At 37.1% G+C, this 20,279-nt stretch overlaps 2 protein-coding genes across 2 annotated transcripts in view; both read left to right on the top strand.

Annotated features, from left to right (window-relative positions):
- The first annotated feature begins 1,138 nt into the window (after positions 1-1,138).
- LOC135683416 (D-aspartate oxidase) lies at positions 1,139-11,671 on the top strand. Its single transcript, XM_089109265.1, has 10 exons — positions 1,139-1,326; positions 2,541-2,610; positions 2,992-3,071; positions 3,595-3,660; positions 4,715-4,769; positions 7,636-7,737; positions 8,211-8,293; positions 9,527-9,644; positions 11,283-11,396; positions 11,624-11,671. The coding sequence occupies exons 1-10, from the start codon at positions 1,139-1,141 to the stop codon at positions 11,669-11,671; spliced, it is 924 nt and encodes a 307-aa protein (XP_088965391.1).
- Positions 11,283-20,279, top strand: part of LOC135683538 (uncharacterized) — a 29,641-nt gene continuing 20,644 nt past the window's right edge. Inside the window, exons 1-7 of the mRNA XM_089109477.1 lie at positions 11,283-11,396; positions 16,753-16,837; positions 17,634-17,709; positions 18,002-18,056; positions 18,621-18,705; positions 19,257-19,325; positions 19,875-19,979. Of these exons, the coding sequence (XP_088965603.1) occupies positions 16,802-16,837; positions 17,634-17,709; positions 18,002-18,056; positions 18,621-18,705; positions 19,257-19,325; positions 19,875-19,979 (426 nt within the window). The 5' untranslated portion in view covers positions 11,283-11,396; positions 16,753-16,801. The remainder of the gene's footprint in view (positions 11,397-16,752; positions 16,838-17,633; positions 17,710-18,001; positions 18,057-18,620; positions 18,706-19,256; positions 19,326-19,874; positions 19,980-20,279) is intronic.

The raw sequence follows: 20,279 nt of genomic DNA on the forward strand, positions 1-20,279 counted from the left end.
AATGATGTTTCGGCATTTTTCAGAAAAAAGGCACCCCTTAATAATGGCACATCCCCGTAACTTCAAACATGTTAAGGTACCCTCCCCCCCGAATAAATCATAAATGTCATTTGCAATAAAGACCTTTTCTATTTAATGTAAACATCGAAATCGTGTTCCATTAGACGGAACTATGGGACAGATTGACGAAACAAACGTAAATATATTGCTTCGGATTTTCCTTCAGTCAAAATCCATTTTAGATACTGTTTTGGCCATCCCTAAGTCACCATAATTTTAAAAATTCTTGCCATCAACCATGGTGGCGATCTTTCCCATGCCCTTTCAAGACTTTAATATTTTGCCTCATCCGCTTTTAAATACACTTCGCCCTCCCCCCTGAACCCAGCCTACTAGCTGTTAGGATCTAGAAATCAAATTGAAAAGTATAGCTGGATAAATGTTCTAGTTATTTATCTAAGAATCTTTTCTGCTTAGTAATAGAGTTGTCAAATGATGACGTTACAAAATTTATTTTTAAAATTTTTGAAATTTTTTCTTACTACCTGAAAGAGCATCATAAAATACCTCTAAATCTGCAAAATCAGGTATTACGAATTGGCTCAGATATGACCAGATGAGCACAAGCTCTGGCCCCATCAAACCTTTGTAATTTGGTCTCAGTTGATAACTTTATGAACTGAGCCAAAATAGAGGGGCAAATCACTCTAAGAAAATCTCGTATACCTTTTGTGAACATCCTATTGTTTTACCCGAAGATCCCCATAAATCCTTTTGTATTAGGCAAAATCTCGTACGCTATTTGCAAGAGTGAATCGCCCCTCGGCCAAAATAACAGTAATCCGTTAGAAAACTTCAAATCTTCTATTGGCCATAGCTCACCCGATTTTTAATAAATTTAACTGATTTTGCATATGTGGGAGTATTTGTGGTCAAAATTCGAAAATTCTAAACATATTTTTTTGTGACATTACACTTGAGAACTCTATTTATTTTTGTATCATAGTGCTTCGGTGACAAAATTTGTTTCTGTTCTTTTTCTGTAAGTGAAAACGAATTGAATTGAATTAACAATTTGGTAATCTCCAAGACGAAAGAGTTGAATTGTGACAACAAGCCTCCGCGAGGTGCAGTAAAAATGGTTAGAGTTGCAGTAATTGGAGCTGGTGTTATCGGCCTTTCTACAGCTTTTTATTTGAAATTTTCAGAGCCATCCATCGATGTTAAAATTATCACCAAGGACTTGTCGCCGCGAACATGTAGTGATGTTGCAGCGGGGTTTTGGGAGCCACATATCTTGAGGGATACTCCAATTGAATTGCAAGAGTTAGCTTCTATCCTTTTCTTTTTCATTGATTGAGGCAGTTGTTGATGTTTCGAATGACTGAACGATACAACAACATAGTCCTTTACAGTGTCGTCGGAACAAAATTCATATTGGGGGGGGGGGGGGGCTGCCCATTGTTTTCCTTCTCATTCAGTACACTGTTATAAAGGAAACATACTACAGTTCGACAATTATTGGGGGGGCTCCAGCCCCCAGCCCCCCGGTTCCGACGGGCCTGCTTTGAAAGAACGAGCCTGGTGGATGTAGTAAATACTTATGGGGAGCCGATTGCAGAGACGGCGCCACGAAAAGGAACCTGGGGGGGGGGGGGATGAGAATCAAGTTTACTGACATAGGAGGACCGAACAACATGGTCCAACGCGGAAGAAAATTTTTGAAATTCAGCCTTCTAGAATGACTAAAAATGCATTTCCCAGACTAAAATTTAACAAATTGATATACTGCTCAGAACAGACAATTCAACGATTCTCAGAAAATCACTGATTATTGATTTTCAAGGCCCTCAACAAAAGGGACCCCCAAATTATTTCTACATCTATGTTTTGAAGAATCTGCTCAAGTTCACCTAATTTAAAAACTTTTGACAGTTCTTAAATTAAAGCTTCTATAGATCAACTCCTCCTTATTAACAAAAATTTTCTTTCTTATCTTGTTATTTTGTTTGACATGTTCTACAGTGTTGGATAGCACTTTCTTGCAGTCCATAAATAGGGGCCCCATCTCAGTTTTTCCCCTAGGGCCCCAGATGCACCTATTTGCCACTGTATTAATGTCAAACCATTCAAGTTGCTCTTAGCCAAATTCTATTCTGTTCCTAAATCAAGATGGTTGTTGTAGAGGAATGGTTTGACACTTCAAGGTGACTAAACATAGATTTGTAAGCTTTGAATATAAACAAAGCTTAAAATGTCACAAATCAGCCAACCATGGCACCTTTGAAACAAAAAATTTGTCTGTCTCATCATTTTTGGTACCAAAGATTTTCAAAGATTAAAGCAAAGTTTGCAGAACTATTGGGTTTTCTGCTTGATTTTGAATTTTAAGCCACAATATTTTGACAATGTATTGATTTTTAGGTAGATTTTTGTTACCATAAGCAGCCTTATCTACTTGATTATAAATGTTTTGTTAAGATTTATTTTTGATTGGAATTTTAAAAAGGTCTGTTTATTTGTGTTTTTCTTTGTACTAGGAGATGGAGTGGAGCAACATTGGACCTTGCAGAAGAGTTGATATTAAGACCTGATGCAAAAGAAATAGGGGTTGTGTTGTGGCCTGGATATCAACTTTTTGATTATGAAATAAGCAAAGGTAATAATGACAAGGGCCAAGATAAAATAATGACTGATATTTTTTTCATACTTTATAAAAAGCCACCCTCCAAAAAATATCTTCATTAAAAATTGATTTGCAGTGCAGGATAAGGAATGCAGAAGAAATATGGCTATTATTTGAAACTCTTTGAAATTCAGTATTTCTAGCAAAATATCATAATGAAACCAGAAAATTCAGGTACCATGGTCTCAACAATTTTAGGTTTTATGACATATTATTAACCGTTTTATGAAAAGGAAAGTGTGCTCTTATTGTTTTGCTGACACTCAACAAGTCTTTCTCTAATTCAATTTTTGTTCTGCTCACAGTTTCCTGATCTCTTTGAAAGATGCCACACTAAGCGGTTCTTGACAAAAGAGGAGATGAAGAAATTTCCTTCAAAGTATAAGTATGTTTCATCTTAATTAGCTACAATACAAAGTCTCAAAGTTAATTTATTGAAGCATGATGTTGGTGGTGCAACACTACTGCTAATTTCATTTAGCCTCCGGTTCTGCAGCTAGGTGCTGTAAAATATTTTTGTTGAGAGTTTGACATGTCTGTTCTAGAGGTACTTTCTTAATGAAGGCCTACCAGCAAAAAAGGATCCCTTTATACTTATAGTAACTGTTATCCATCAGCACAAAGAAGAATTTCAGACAACCCTGTTTAGGCTGAAAACAATGGCCACCTTTACGTATATGCGATTTAAGCATATTCTTCCCTCATCTGGGTTAAAAAAGCCTATTTCCCCCTTTTGGAACTGAGTCACATAGTCATATATTGATCTTCATCACTTCATTGGCCACTATGGTGTTAGCAAATAGTTGCAGTTAATCCAAAATGAAAATTTGGATAATGAAGTACCTGTTTAAACTTCTCTCTCAACATCAACAATTTTTTGTAATTTACATTTTTGCTACCTCATTTAGGTCAGGATTCTACTATGAGATGTACACAATTGAGGGAGGCAGATACATGGCATGGCTAATGAAAAGGTATTTATATTTCCTGCTTAAAAAGAGGCGTTTTGTCTTACTGGTAAGCAATTGGTGTTGGAGACATAGAGGCTTTAAGGGATGCAGCCGTCTCTAACCATGCAATATTTCAATATTTATTGCATTTCAGTCTCCATTCAGACAGATTTATCTCAATAAAGCAATTATATCCGGGCAAGGTTCACACTAAGTCCCGCTCCTAAATGTTTTGCATCTGCTATGCCCATGAAACTATTTAAAGTATCCTCCAAAGATGTAAAGTGCAGGTGGAATTACTGATTGAGATCCAATATATGTTATGGTTCTTAAGAATCATTGAAGAATTAAATATTGTGTATGCAGATAATTTTTTTGCTCATGAAAAATCAAAGAGTATTTATTACTTGTTACATGCATCCATGCCTCTAGCTTCTTTATCAGATCATATTTTTCTTTTTTTATAATTTTCCCGGACACTTAGTGTGTTGTGTGTTGAATGATACTCTTATAATTTGTAGTGTTCGTGAAACGACTTCCAGTGGCATCAAGTAGAAAGGATGACTTGTGTTTATGATGTAAAGACATCCTTTAAATATCATTTGCACTATGCATTTGCGCAAACATTAGTGTTGAATGTTCTACAATCTTTACAAAGAGCATTAACACAAACCCACGTGAAGTGAACCACAAGAGCACTTATCCAAGATACCAAATTAAAAATGTTATTTCAAGGTGAATCTACAATCTTGAAAGACAGATAATACCGACTGTGTTTGATCTCACTGCTTTTTTGTCTGTTGTGTTTTGATGCAAACTAACCAATTTTGACAAGTGAAGAAAGTTAGTATAACAAGTGGCACCGGCTGCACTGTGTACTTGGAGAAGGGCACTACTTGGTTACCAAGAAGTACTATATACCTGGAAAACTTTGTTTACCCTGTATAATACAGTTTTTTCTGAGGGTTGGACAGCTTTCAAGTTGGAACACTGAGTCTTGTGCATAATAAAATCATCAGGAAACCATGTGCATTATCTTGAAGAAGATTATTTTTCAAAATACAATATTTATTTTCAGATTTCGTGAAATAGGAGGAACTGTCCAAATAAAACAAGTCAAATCATTTGATGAGGTGAGAGCTTAAGTATCACTTTTTTAAATACAGGTGTTGAAAATATTTTTTCTTGCTACAGGTTTATTTTTTGGTTACATTAAAATTATGCCATGACGTATCAAGGGTAGATCTGGGTAAATTTAGGTCTATTATCGGTAACAAACCCTTTCAAATTTGCTAATAAATGATTTAGACACCTGTGATAGATGAGTGATGGATGTTCAATGACATGCTGCACCCCAAGAAAGAGAATAAAATCATTTCAAAGGCACTGCAAATACCTTTTAACTAATTTCAACAACTGGTTTCAACAATAATTTCAAAAAATGCAACTGGTTTCAATTTTTGCTAAAAAGCGACTTATTGGTGCACTTTTTACAGACTTATTACATTTTTGATCATCATAATTCATGACTACGTGCATTTTCTTAAGCACGAAATGGACCTGAGGACCAAGTTCTCAGTTTGAAGTTTTTCTCAGTATTAAAGTATTGTAGCAGTCTTCTGTAATTACTAATAGATAAATAAGATGTCCCAGTAGAAGACAGCACAAAATCAGACCCAACAGGCGTGGTTACAAAATCCTTTGCTCATTTCATTAAGCAGTTTTGCTCGCTAGAATTGTTGTTGGTTTTTGGTGCTGCAACCTAGACTTCGATCCTGATCAGGGTCAGTATTTAATACTAGGCAGAACCCTAATTGAATTCAACACCTCTTGCGATTTAAGCAGATGGGTTTATGGATATATACCCCGCATTTAACATCGCCACTAAGTCCGCCAAGGAACAACTATCACAGATCTATAAAATTACACGTTGGAATGAAATGAATATGCAGAAAAACGCCAGATTAAAGAGAAGCTATGCTAAATGTTTTCGCAAAAAGCAAGCTACGAATTTGCAGAGATAGAAAATTTTCTGCTCGTTGTTTAAATTCTTTTATAAAGTTTTTATAAAGTATAGTACATTCGCTGCGAAGGTTCCTAGAAAACGTACTTTTTTCTAGGCAAATACAGCCACCCCTTCTTGCTCTTGGAAATGCTTTTATTTACTATAAAATGATGCAGGAGATTAGAAAAATATGTTTTTTGGATGACAATTGCCTAGATACTTGACATTGCTCTTGTGGGAGGGGGTTGAAATAGAAGGAATCGAGAAAGAAGTGGAAAATATAAAGACCGAGCGAAAATTGCTCGGTGGTTTCGATAAACTTTGCAGGCATGCGTTCATTGAACAATAGCGGTTCAATTTAGTATGATACCAGGTGCTTGTTTTTTCCCTAGACCTTCATCAGCTAGTTTATCTTATTCCCTTTTATTTCGACATGTTAATTTTCAAACCATTTACACTTTTACTCGGCTGTGGAACGACCCTAAAACATAGCACAACACTATGAAGGAAAGTCCAAATTGTTTTCAATCTTTATTGTTTCCCTTGAATCTATGAGTTTGACCACTACATTCCTTCCCCCTGCCCATAGGATGTGGTTGCATTTTTGTGTCCAGAATTGCGACCGTTTAGAACGCTATTTTCAAATCCGAACTACGTAATAGAAACGGGACCTCGTGGTGCAAAACATTTTCGTATCAACCGCCCACTTGTGTTGGTTGTGCTCCATTTTTTATCGCGGAAGGAAACCAAGCTTTACTGACCAAAATTGATGACGAAACAATAAATACTACATGTCTTGGTTCTATTGGCTCCATTGTTCTTAGTTTAACATGCGTGTTTGTGTCAGTTCTTTACAGTCATATCACAAACGTCACAAACGTAACGTCATAAGCAATTAAACTAACATAGTATGTGATCTAACTTTGCTTTTCCTACGCAAACATAGCGAATTAAGTGTAGCTGTTTAGTTGGATCATCCTTGTCCACAAAAATGTTTAAGGACCCTGTGGTACCACCTTTCAGGACTTTTTCACTGTAACTTCCCGCAATGCAGATTCTTACGGTGCTGTGTTAAAAATGCTTGATATATACACCTAGCACCAGCAGCGTATTGGCATCTTGCGTATAACATCACTTTATTGATGGGGGACTAAGTATGGAATTTTGAAAAATATTTTCAAAATATTTGAGAAATGTTTGAGATGTAGAAAAATATAAAAAGATGGATAAATCATAAGATATTCATAGTTATATCTATGTAGCTCTTCCGCTAGACTTTTTGGTGACTTTCAATTTCCTCATTGATTCCCTAAACATAATTATTTGTGACCTTAAAATTCAATAAGCTTTTTAAAAAAGACCTTCCGCTAACCGCAAGCTCTCTTTCTTTGTAACTCGACAGCCCTCTCACCTCAGTGCCACTAGCCTGAAGGGAGAGGAATGTAACGGCAATTTTAGGCCATGGCTGCATGCCTATTTTACAGAAAACACCCTTCATAAACGGAGAATGCCAATTTTAACCAAAAGGAAACGCCCACATTCAGGCCACGTAAGGGCAGCTTCATCGTCTTTGAAATTACATCTTAAAGAATACCTAGCTGAATTCCTCTCTCCAAAATTTTTCTCATCTACTTCAGACGAAATGCAAAATCATAGATACTCTCCTACTTGATGGTGATGGTCTGTGACCAAGGCTAGAAAAGTTGCCTTATTCTTCACTTTCAAACCAATCGATGTTTGTAGCTGACAGATTGTCCTTTTGAAGGAGCTGTGTAAATTGTTACTTTAGGTTATTCTAGAGATTAGATACTAGAAAGTAATATGCAGAAGCTAAAACAGGGTTGGAGTGAGAGAATAGTTATTGGGGAAGGGGGTGTGAAGTGGTACCAAATACTACCTTACAATATACGCAATTGCTAAAATATGTCATTGTGGTTCCTTTCTTGACAATGTTACACTTTCAGATGTTTGATTTGATATATAAAATTCTTTAGCTTGCAGACTCACATGATGTCGTGGTAAACTGTACTGGCTTTGGAGCCAGGGAACTTTGTGGTGACAGCTCAGTCGAGCCAGTTCGAGGCCAGGTTATAAGGGTGAGCAACAAGCATGGAAACTTTTTCTTGTGTTCAATCCTCCTCAATAAATGTTAATGAATGTATCTGAAGAGGCCAATAGGCGATGATGTTGAAACATCTATCATGTGAAATCCAAACTTGATTTGAAATCTATCATACGAAAAAGACTTTATATCTGTCATAAGAATATAAACCGTAATTTTTTAGCCGTCGATATCACTAAAAAATTACTAATTAGCTGGTATTTTTGTAAATGCTCTAGAACCACCACAAAGTTTTATCTCTAGTTAATTACTCAAATTTCTTTGTAAAATTTTCCATGGTAGTTAGCAATTCCTTGTTATGTCAAAGCACCATGATTCGTCTGAATGCTTTTTACCAGCCAAAACTATGTTGCGAACAAAGTCGTCATTCTAATTTCAATTTTGTAAAAGTTGTTCTGCGCAGTACAGACAAATGATTAAAGACACGAAACCCTTTTTATTTTTCAGGTGAAAGCGCCTTGGATAAAGACTTTTTATATTAGTACGTTGGCTAACCAAGGAAAAGGCGACGTGGCGTATATCATTCCAAAGTAAATCAATATTCAGTCTCTCTAAGCTTGTCTCTCTAAGCTTGTCTCTCTAAGCTTGTCTCTCTAAGCTTGTCTCTCTAAGCTTGTCTCTCTAAGCTTGTCTCTCTAAGCTTGTCTCTCTAAGCTTGTCTCTCTTAGTATATGTTTCTTCGAATTTTCACGTTTTAACTGAATTTAGCTGGGCGTCAAGTAATTTGTTCAGCGAAGAAGGGCAGTGTCCTATTTTAAAGTAAAGAAGCATATGAGGAACTGCTCACCGGATTACTCATAAGCCACATAATAGAAACCAGTTCCTTTTTCAAATTTATGCACGAGTAGTCGCATTAAAAGACACGACATTAAAAGACAAGTTTGTAATTGAACTATTGTAAAATGGGGGCAGTGTGTGAATGGCAGGGCTTTAGGCTTGAATAAGAAAATGTGACAGAGGAGATCAGCTGGTAGAATAATGCCGTACTAGTTGAAAAGACAAATGAGCGAAGATCTTCAAATGTGTGAGGTAACCCTCCGTCCTGTCGTCAAAGTGCATGCAATTATGATCTCGTTCTATGCGCATGCTCTTTGATTCCAGGATGGAGGGTTGCCTCACTCACCAAAGGTCTTTCACCTGTTCGTCTCCCCAACATTTACAGAGATGCTTGATTGCAGATTCAAGATAATTTAGTGTGAAATCGTTGATGCCTTCTGTTGTGCAGTTGCATAAGTTGGCATAAGTAAATATATCAATTCGTACCGTAGAGGAAGTACGTAAAAGTTTCCTCAGGCACTTGAAAGTTCTAGTAAAATCAGAAGGGCAGAGAGAAAGGACACGGGGGAGCGGAAATGGAAAAATAATATAGAGACGGAAAGTTTGAAGGGAAGGAAAGAAAATGAAAATATTACAGCATGTTTCTTGCACATATCATCCTTAAGTATGATTCCGTAAGTATGGTTTGGCAGAAGTATGATTTCTGGACCTGTTTTTCGGAGAAATTCCGAGTGGAAGAGAATGGATGGTATTGATGGGAAAAGAAAAAAGTTGGAATTTATTGTAGCAGTTGCTGCTATTTCGCTCAATTTTCATAATGATATAAAAAATAGTTTAATTGTTTGTCTCGAATGCGGAATTGTCTCAAAAATGCGAACTGATCTTACGTTATACATAGTTGGAAATGATGTTAACGTTGAGTATTTGAGATACGTTTAAGAAAGAATTATTGCCTCAGCCAAATGTTATCATTTTTTGACTTTAAGCTTGGACGCAATAATTCTTGGTGGTACCGGACAAGTTGGAGATTTCAATGAAGAAGTGGACAAAAACGACAAGGAATATATAATGCGAGAAACCTTGCTTCTAGAGCCTAGTTTAGCCGTAAGTAATAATTGTTTGTTTTGTTTTTTAAATCGATTTTTACTGCTAAGATGTTCACAAACCAAGTTGATGGAACGTCGCAGATCTTGTTTTTAGGTATGGGAATTTGGAATTTACCCTAGATTCTCTTGTACAACTTTTTATGCTCAGATTAGGACTTATATGAACACATTCTTATTCTCACAAAACCAGAAAAACAAGGAGGAACTAAATATATTTTATGCACGTTAATTTTAGCAACTCTACAAAGTTTCAATCGGTTCGGAACATTTTACAAATGTATTTAGGCGAGGGGCGATTCACTCTTGCAAATAGCGTACGAGATTTTGCCTAAAACAAAAGGATTTTTGGGGATTTTCAGATAAAACAAAAGGATTTTCACGAAAGGTGTACGAGATTTTCTTAGAGTGATTTGCCCCTCGTATTTAGGGGCTTTCTATATGCTTGTGTCTACAGACAGGGGTTTCTTCGGAGCTCGTTATTGTACACAGAAAGATCTCCCCCCAAAAATTGTATGACTCAAACCCCCCCAAAACGAACTTATGGCCCTTATTTTGAACAAATATTTGCAGATATAGAATCCGTGATGTTTAATGCCTCAGAAAGAGCCTTTTGCTAAATTTTGATTTTTATGTCAGTAGCACTTTAATTGACTGCAAAAACTTTCATGGGTCGTCATAAATTTATTTATGTCGTCATAAATTTATGAAACATGCAATAAAATCATGGAAGCTTACATTTCTGACTTTCTAGTCCTTTATCCGAACCTGAATCGAAAAAGTTAGCAGAAAGAGGCTTGAAGTATGTTCAAAACGGGCCGATATCGAATGCAATCCGATATAGAAGACTGTAAAGCCCCGTTAAAACGCTCTCAACATTTCACTGAACATCGCTCAACATTTGTACAGTGATGTTTAGTGATGTTTAGTGATTTTGAATTGGGGTGTTAAAACGCTCTCAACAATTCGACGCAACATTCGTTGAGCGGTGAACTTCGGACTCTCAGAGATCCAAGACAAGTTTGAAAGATGAACTTCGGATACTCTTTCACTTTAACAGTAGCTGCCTGATGATTTCCTAAGGTCAGGATATTGGTCTTGCAACATGCTTTGAATTGCTATCTCATCCGATTTGCTTTCACTGATAACTGTTTCCAAGCGTTTGTCATGGTGTGCCATTACGATTTATAAAATTTAACTTCTCTCAACCTCTTGGTCTGATCTGAAATCTTGACACGCTGAAGCCTTTCTTGGCGCGCAAAATCCAAGTCTAGTGCGCTTGCGCCGACTGAACATTGTTGTATGGGGTGTTAAAACGCTCTCAACATCTCTCAACAACACCTTTAACAATAGAAATGTTGAGTCGACCCGCTGAACATTTTTGAATCTGTTCAAACTCCATACAACATCGCTGAACGCCGCTCAACACCACTCAACATCACTGAACAGGGTGTTAAAACGCTCTCAACATTTGCACTCTACAAATGTTGAGCGATGTTCAGTGAAATGTTGAGAGCGTTTTAACGAGGCTTAACGCAGGCTATTGTATGTTTTTATTGTATGCAATTTTGTAACATTGTAACAGATTGTAAAACAGTCTATTGTATTTAATTTTGACTTTTATCTCCCCGCTTTCCAGAATGCCGAGTTCATTTGCGACAATGTGGGTCTACGGCCTAGCCGTCCTACTGTTCGTCTGGAAATGGAGGATGTGGCGGTTTCAGGATTGAAATCAAAGAAAAGGACACTAAAGGTAAGTTTCCTGTATTCAGGGAGAAAAAGAGATTTCTGTTTCAGCGAAATCTCTTCTCGTAAAACGAAACGCGGCTCTTCGGTAAAACGAATCAATAGCGCTTCAGATTTTTGTTTGGTGTCATAAAGTGAACCTTCATTATTATTATTATTATGAATAATATGCTGAACCTTGCTTTGGTTGCCCTGTGCAACAATTGTTTTGTTATGCTTTGTTATATTAATAAGGGTGTTATGGAATTTGAGTGGAGTTGTGTTTTGGGGATTCGAATATGAAAGTAAACGAAGTGTCTTCTATATGAATTGGCCTACGGAATTAAGAGAATATAACATTGGCGACGAGGATAAAACCATAATAACATAGCATATGTTATGAACGATGGCTTTCAGTCTAAATCTACACCCACTTCCTGAATTTGATCCAGATATTGAAGTTGGTGCTAGTCTTTCTACGAGATGGCGACAATGGCTTCGTGATTTCGACACATATATTCTTGCCAGTGGTATAAGAGATCTTGGACGCAAACGAGCCATTTTACTTCATCAAGCAGGTTCCCGAGTTCGCGAAATTTTCAGCCAGATTCCTGATACAGGCGCTGCCGCTGATTATGAACTGGCTCGTGATAAACTCACTGCATATTTCGAGCCTCAAACAAACCGTCGGTATGAAGTGTACAAGTTTCGCCAAACTCGCCAGGAACAAGGGGAGACCTTAGATCATTTTCACACACGGCTCCGACATCTTTCTGTCAATTGTACCTTTACGGATACCGACTTCGAAATCGAGGAACAAATAATTGTTGGAGGCATTTCTAACAAAATTAGAAGAAAAGCGTTACGTGACCCAGACTATTCGCTAAAAGATATGTTACTTGATGGCAGAAGGGATGAAATGAGCGAATTCCAAGCGAAGGAAATTGAGTCAAAAGAAGACATGCAACAATACACTCATCGGTTTACGGCTTCAAACAAGGCAGGTAAACAAAAATTGACTGTACCCCCGAAATGTGGAAGCTGTGGTGGTGCACGACACCCAAAGGATCAATGCCCAGCGTATGGCAAAACATGCCATAAATGTGCAAAATCGAATCATTTTGCAGCTGTATGTCGGAGTGCAGCTCAGGACAAGAGACCGAAATCCGGTAGGCCAAACAAACCTCAACGTTTCTCAGTCAAGCCATTGAATTATTCGACACAGTCTAGCGACGATGAATACGTTTACACAATACAACAGAAATCCACAGGGTGTCCTACAACAACAATTTCTATTGCGGGAAAGCCAATATCAATAATGATTGATACCGGCGCCTCCATCAACGTGTTGGACAACACAGCCTTTCAACAATTAGAGGGAATTGAATTACGTCCAACCAAGGTCAAGGCATTTGCCTTCAGTTCAAAACAGCCCGTCTGTTTCAAAGGAAAATTTGAAGCTCTTGTCGAAACAAAGCAAAAATATTGTGTCTCAACATTCTACGTTGTGAGCAGCAAAGATTCAGGATGTCTGCTATCCATGGCTACCGCACAGGAGTTAGGACTTATCAGCTTGAATCTAAGTGCAATTAAGCCCGTTGATGTAACAGATGAGAAACTTTCAACTTTGCTGGATAAATATCGTGATGTATTCAAAGGTTTAGGAAAACTCAGAGACACTGAAGTGCAGCTCAACATTAATCAAGAGGTTATACCAAAGGCTCAACCCCCAAGGAGAATCCCATTTCACATTCGTCAGAAAGTACAGGACGCTGTGAAGGAGCTTCAAAGACAGGATATCATAGAGCCAGTACCTGAAAATCAGCCAACACCATGGGTCTCACCCATCGTTGCTGTTCCGAAGAAAGATGGTTCAGTGCGAATTTGTGTGGACATGAGGATGGCTAACCAAGCCATAGACAGGGTTAGATATCCTATACCCACAGTGAATGATATAAGCCTAGAGCTTAATGGTTCGAAGTACTTCACAAAGCTGGACCTTTCACAAGCGTATCACCAACTACCTCTTGCAGAGGAATCGAGGTATATCACAACATTTTCCACACATTGCGGTTTATATCGTTACAAAAGATTAGCATATGGAATTAATGCTAGCGCTGAAATCTTCCAACACTCGCTTCAGCAAAATCTTCAGGGCATCAAGGGTGTGCAGAACATAGCAGATGACATAATTATTTTCGGTGTCAACAAGGAAGAGCATGACATCGCCCTTGAGAAATGTTTGCGACGTCTACAAGAAAAGGGATTCACGTTAAATGCGAACAAATGCAAATTCTTGCAACCCACATTAGACTTCTTTGGACAGATATTCTCCGAAAAGGGGACTCGCCCAGATCCAAAAAGAATTCAGGATTTGCAAAACGCTTCAATTCCCAAAAATGCAAGTGAAGTGAGAAGTTTGTTGGGAATGGCTAATTATAGCTCCAAATACATCCCAAATTATTCAACAATTACAGCTCCATTGAGAGATCTTATCAAGAAGAACTCGATCTTTTCGTGGAAAAAGGAACATCACAATGCGTTTGAACAGGTAAAACGAGCGCTTACCTCTTCACCAGTTATGGGATACTTTGATATAAACAAATCTACTAGTCTGACAGTTGATGCCAGTCCTGTAGGCATTTCAGCCATCTTATCGCAAAGCTCAAAAGAAAAAAAGGACCATCAAGTAATTGCATATGCTAGTAGGTCCTTAACAGATGTGGAAAGTCGTTATTCCCAGACGGAAAAGGAAGCTTTGAGCATAGTATGGGGCATTGAACATTTCCATTTGTTTTTATATGGTCAACCTTTCACACTTGTCACAGACCATAAGCCTCTAGAGATCATATACGGATCGCCAAGCTCTAAGACATCAGCCAGGATAGAAAGATGGGTTTTACGCTTGCAGCCATATCAGTTTACAATTAAATATAAACCTGGCAAAGAGAACGCTGCGGACTACCTATCTCGCCATCCATCTGCTAAAACATCAAAAGAAACAGAGTTCACTGAGGAATACATAAAGTTCGTAACTTCTAATGCAGTTCCTAAGACAATGAGTCTGCATGAGATTGGTAAAGAAACCAATAGCGACAAAGAACTCCAGAAACTTCGCGCCGCTATTCGCTCAGGTGCGTGGGAATCGGTCGATTTGTCATATCGAGCAATCAAAGAAGAACTTTCGATCGGTGCTCAGAATATTATTCTTAGAGGCTCAAGAATAGTCATTCCTCTATCTTTACGCCAAAAGGCAATTGACATCGCGCATGAAAGTCATCAGGGACTGTCCAAAACAAAAGCTATGATCAGAGAGAAAGTGTGGTTCCCAAAAATAGATGACTTAGTAAAAGCAACGATTGATTCTTGCCTTGCTTGTCAAGCAACAGGTAAAGAAAACAGACCAGAGCCATTGCAATTGAGTGAATTACCAACAAAACCATGGGAGAAACTACACATAGACTATTATGGACCACTGCCAACAGGTGACTATCTGGTAGTCATTATTGATCGTTACTCGCGTTTCCCAGAAGTAGAAGTTGTTTCCTCTACAAAAGCTTCAACACTTATACCTAAACTAGATCGTATCTTTGCTGTGCATGGAATTCCCGACAAGATACAGACGGATAATGGCCCTCCTTTCAATGGAGATGAATTCAAGCGTTATTTACACATATTGGGAATAAAACATGACCGAAGTACTCCAAAATGGCCACAAGCAAACGGAGAGGTCGAACGTTTCAACCAGCCGCTAGGCAAAGTTATTCAAGCAGCGATCGTGGAAGGAAAACCGTGGAAGCAAGAATTACAAAGGTTTCTTCTACAATATCGCACAACACCGCACTCTACTACGAAAGTTCCACCGTGCGAACTTTTGTTCAACAGACAAATTCGTGGAAAGTTCCCAATACTGAAACGGAAAAGTATTATAAACAAGCACAAGATCGCTCGAGAAAATGAAGAGAAGTCACAGAAATATCAGAAGATGTATATTGACAAGAAGAGACACGCGAAAGAAAGTGATATAGCAATAGGAGATACGGTACTCGTGAAACAACAGTATAAGAACAAGTTCTCATCAAGATTTGATAAAGCCCCATACAAAGTTATCCAACGTAAAGGGACGATGATTACCGCAGAGAACAAAACAAGACGTATCACAAGAAATGTGTCACATTTCAAGAAATTCCCTGCTAGAGTAGATCAGCATGAAGAGTTCGACAGTGATATAGAACAAGAGTTGAACAAAGAAGGAAATCAAGCAGAACGCGAACACAGACTTGGAAATAACGCACGCCGTCAATCAACAAGAGTAAGGAGTCAACCGGTGAGATATGGTGATCCGATACCATCAAGATTTATTCGCTGATTTTTAAAAAGGGGAAGTGATGTCATAAAGTGAACCTTCATTATTATTATTATTATGAGTAATATGCTGAACCTTGCTTTGGTTGCCCTGTGCAACAATTGTTTTGTTATGCTTTGTTATATTAATAAGGGTGTTATGGAATTTTAGTTCAGTTGTGTTTTGGATTCGAATATGAAAGTAAACGAAGTGTCTTCTATATGAATTGGCCTACGGAATTAAGAGAATATAACAGATACCAGGATCACCAAAGGCTCCAAAGCCACTTACCCTCCTAACGTTTCGAATAAAATCCTTTTTTCTATGAAGTGCTTACTTGAGAATATTTGGAAATGTGGCTATTATTCTTCGAGTTTTTTAATTTGCCGGCCGAACTTTCTGAATTCTGACTATTCTGAATTCCCTGATTCTCGCGAAGGTTATAAAATGGATCAAGATTTCAAGACACATCGAATCGAGCTGATTTGTTTATGCATAAATTCAATCAATCAAATAACCCGTGACAAAGTTGTTCTCTTTAACTGAGGTTTTGCTTATCCACACTAAAGTTGAACGAAGTCTTTTGGAGCTTCGTTTTCTGATACTGTTTATATATCAATGTGCTAATATATGCAGACATTGCAAGGAATAATTTATAGCACCTTGGAAATAATGCAAAATAGGACAATGTGTAAATCAGAATAGAGCTAGGCAATACGAATGATGATGTACGAATGATATTTATAACTTATAAGTTCGAATTTTAGTTTTTCGCTCAATTAGCTTTTATGATATATTTTAGTTAGGTAAACTCAGCGCCACGTTTTTTCTCAGGGCAGCTTTAAGCAAACCTAAAAATGTAAACTGCCAGGAGAAGAGCCTTGAATCCCCCCCCCCCCCCCCCTCAAATTTCTTAGCTAATCGTTCAGCGATGGTTATATGACACCGATTAGCATTTCATTTATCATGCTTATTCGACAAGAATGCAGCAGGCTAGTGCCTGCTTTTCCATTAAATTTCCTTTGCGTTTTCTTTACAGTTCAAGAAGCTGGGTTAAGGGCGTGATAGGGTACGCTGGTGTTGGAAACATGTGTGGAAGGAATCCTGCTACGGCTATCAACGTGGTAATTTTCATTTTAGATTTGCAATCCAAAGACTTAATTAACAATAAAGCTGTTCAGATTAAGATTTAAATTATTTTTCAATCGAATGCAAATCAAGGTATGTGTTAAAAGTAAGAAGTAAGCTGTGAAGTGTTTCCTTTGCACGTTGTTACTTATTTGGTATGCATAACTCGCTTTTTTAACAAGGAACCTACAATCCTTGCCTAAAATAGGTGGAACAGCTTCCCCCTGACGGCATTAGAACAGGCATAGCAAGTCTAAAGCTACCCTATCAGTATATCACTGTTGCTTCCAAAATTTTGACCTCCTCCCCCTGTACAATGTTGCTTTATTTTTCCAATTCCTTCGTACAGCTTTCCTTCAAAAATTTTTTACCTTCAGCATCAAAACAGCGAAATTGAACAACATTGTAATGAATTTCCAAAAAAAGCTTTAGCTTTGCGCAAGTGTTCCAACAAATTTGGCAAATATTGTAGCTCAAAGCCTTTAAGATTCTTTTTGACCCCTTTGATTACATTGTGATACCAAAAGTTCCTTAATATTTACCCAATTTTGATTGCACGTCAGTGCCTTGAAAGTAGCACAGACACTAGAAAACATTGAAGTTGGGAATATTGCTAGGAGAGGTTTCTTGAAAACAAGGCCAAAAAACACAAAGAAATGTACTTTGTCATTTTTTAAATCATGTGAATGTACTTTGTCAATCAAGAAGAAATATGTCTTCACCATTGATATCTTCTGATACAATGCAGTTTTCACCGATAAAGACCTTACAAGTATCACTGTTCTTTTATAGTGGTCATTCAGAAGCTTGACCGGAACCCATGATGTACTCTCGCATGAACTTGGTCATAATTTTGGATTTGGGCACGGTAAAATGCCTTTTTGTGCCATTTTTCGCGGATAGTTTATTGTTGCCTTGTCATAAATGAGGCAATGTCTCTCTAATTTTGAAATATCAAAAGCTTGTGCTTGGAATTTATTGGGCCTTCAGTTCAATAGAAATTCCTTCAGGTAATGGCGAGTTGAAGATGGCTTTTAGAATCTTTGCCTGGTGATCATTACTGCTAACAAGAAATTGATTTTTATCGTAAAAACTGTATTTGCATTCCAAGATGCTTCCAGTTGCCTAAGTGACAATCTGCTCATTTTATCACTTTCCAGATGCTCCATCTTGCAAATGTTTAACATCACGAGGATGTATGATGGGTGGACCAAAGTAAGCAATTATTTTTATTTCAACTACCGCTGTTTTATAATCGAAATATATATCCAAAGCAAAGACGTCACAGAAATGGATTTTTATGATTTTGTATTTGGAACATATGGCCTGAAAGAACATTATACTTTAAATATGGCAATTGCAACATGCAAAAATCAGCTAAACATGAAAAAATTTTGAAATGTAGACTTACCAGCCATATTATGTAAATATCATCCTGTTACATATTGGTTGAGATATGGCTATACAAATACGAGCTCGTTCTCTATTTGAACCTTAAAGTTCCTCTATTTTAGCGTAATTTCAGAAGCTTTGTTCAGGTTATGCGGTCAAAAGTCTAAAATTCTCAAAGTATATTTTTACAGCTGCGCTTTGTTGAAGGCGAAAATTGTAGCCTGAATTTGCATTCAGATTTTTTCAAGCTGATTTCATGTCAGAGTAGCAGTGATAATAATGAATTGAAAAACGCATCTAGGGAATAAAAACTTGCATTTTAAGTATCCTTTCTCAAAAGATGCTTTCAGTAATTGATAGTTTACAAATTTTTTATTTGAATTTCAGATCCCGTAGAATTGGATTTTCTGACTGTAACATGAGGGAATTTTCAAGAAGATCATATCATTGCTTAAATAATTATCCATTCGGTGTATGTACTAATTTCAAAAAACACCCAAGCTCTGGTTTTTACAACCGCATATCTTTTAAGCCTTTTTTGGATATAAACATGTATTTTATATATGGAAGAGATATGAAAGACGCATAAGTTTTAAAGCCGGTAGTATATATTCTTAATTTGAAAAAAATTGTTGATAGATCAAACTTTTCTTTTTTGACACTAATTTTTGTTAGTATTAGCCTATTATGCACCTGATGATACTAACTGTGTGTTTTATCCTTAATAATTCCAGCAAGGGGATAGTTTCTCTGAAATTTGGAAGCACTAACTATCATTCAGGCTTTTGAAAGTTGTACCGCTTAAGCAATGTGTTATGTGTATTTAGTTTAACATTAGCCGCCATTAGCAAAAAAGCCATGTTATTGTCTTTCATGCCTTGTTCTTGCCTGTTTGTAGGCATAAAAGTCTACCTATATTCAGCACGACGAAGATCTATGAAAACTGCCAGATCTATTGTGAAATTTTTTATTGCTTATTGTGTATTATTGCATTTATGATGATTTATTGTTTTATTATTACAGTCATTGGATAACGTGTGTGGCAATGGCATTATTGAGGGCTCTGAAGAGTGTGACTGTGGATCTCCAGAGGTGTGCCCTGCCTTTAAATTTGGAAGTGATCCTGCTTTAAGGCCATAATTTCTGTAAAGTAAAGTGATTCAAATGATCCTGCCTTGAATAAATGCCAGTCTCTAATAGACTCCAGGCTAACTTCTCTAGTTGTGTAATAAGAGCTGGGGGCGTTTATTTAAGGTCTATCGTAAAAGACTCGACTTTAAGTAGGGCATTGTAAGTCATATTCTGATGTGGGAAACAATCAACATTGTTGTCTAAAAATTGAAAAAAACATCTAAATGAATTTAGTAGAAACATTACAAAGAATCAAAATTTTCATAAAACAGCTCAAGTACTATTTCAAAATGTTTTCTTAAAGGAATTAAACAAAATATAGCCTCCATAACACTTGATTTTGTGCAGTCGTTTTATAAACAGCGGGTCTCCGAAATCATCGCTGATCTCGAATAAACGCAGGATAGAAAATTTTGAAAAAGACACTGGAAGCTTTTTCACTTTTTTACCTCATCCAGTAGCTTGCGAGTTTTAATTACATGCTAATTTTAATGCCAAAATTGTCTTTAGATGTGTAAGAAACATGATAAGTGTTGTGAACCGAATGGATGCAAACTGAAACGGTCAGCTCAGTGCAGTGATTTTAGCACCCCTGACTGCTGTGATAATTGCCTGGTATGTAAATGTTTTCTATTTGATCAAATTCCAAACTTTTTTATTTTCCTCATTTGAACCGATTATCTTACATTTTAAAGCTAAAATGTGCAGTTCGTGAGTTCGAGTCCTGCCCTGATCGTGTCACTCCCACATACTCCTCTATAAATACTGTCCTTTATTTCTTTATCTAAAATATTCAATTGGAAATATTAGATAAATGTTTTCAAGACTATGTAAGCCCCCTAAAGAATATTGTTTCGAGATAGGATTGTATTTAGCCGTATTAACCAGTCAAATATTCGAAACCCTTCCTCTTGC

The sequence above is a fragment of the Rhopilema esculentum genome, chromosome 7, assembly GCF_057945365.1.
Source record: "Rhopilema esculentum isolate cy_ngs chromosome 7, ASM5794536v1, whole genome shotgun sequence".
Lineage (NCBI taxonomy): Eukaryota > Metazoa > Cnidaria > Scyphozoa > Rhizostomeae > Rhizostomatidae > Rhopilema > Rhopilema esculentum.

What these genes read in the sequence shown, in the direction of transcription:
- LOC135683416 (XM_089109265.1), top strand. Translation starts at nt 1,139, where the DNA reads ATGGTTAGAGTTGCAGTAATTGGAGCTGGTGTTATCGGCCTTTCTACA. An exon ending in AAGTCAAATCATTTGATGAG is followed by an intron (nt 4,770 to 7,635) that starts GTGAGAGCTTAA and finishes AAAATTCTTTAG; the next exon opens with CTTGCAGACTCACATGATGT. An exon ending in CAAAGAAAAGGACACTAAAG is followed by an intron (nt 11,397 to 11,623) that starts GTAAGTTTCCTG and finishes TATATTAATAAG; the next exon opens with GGTGTTATGGAATTTGAGTG.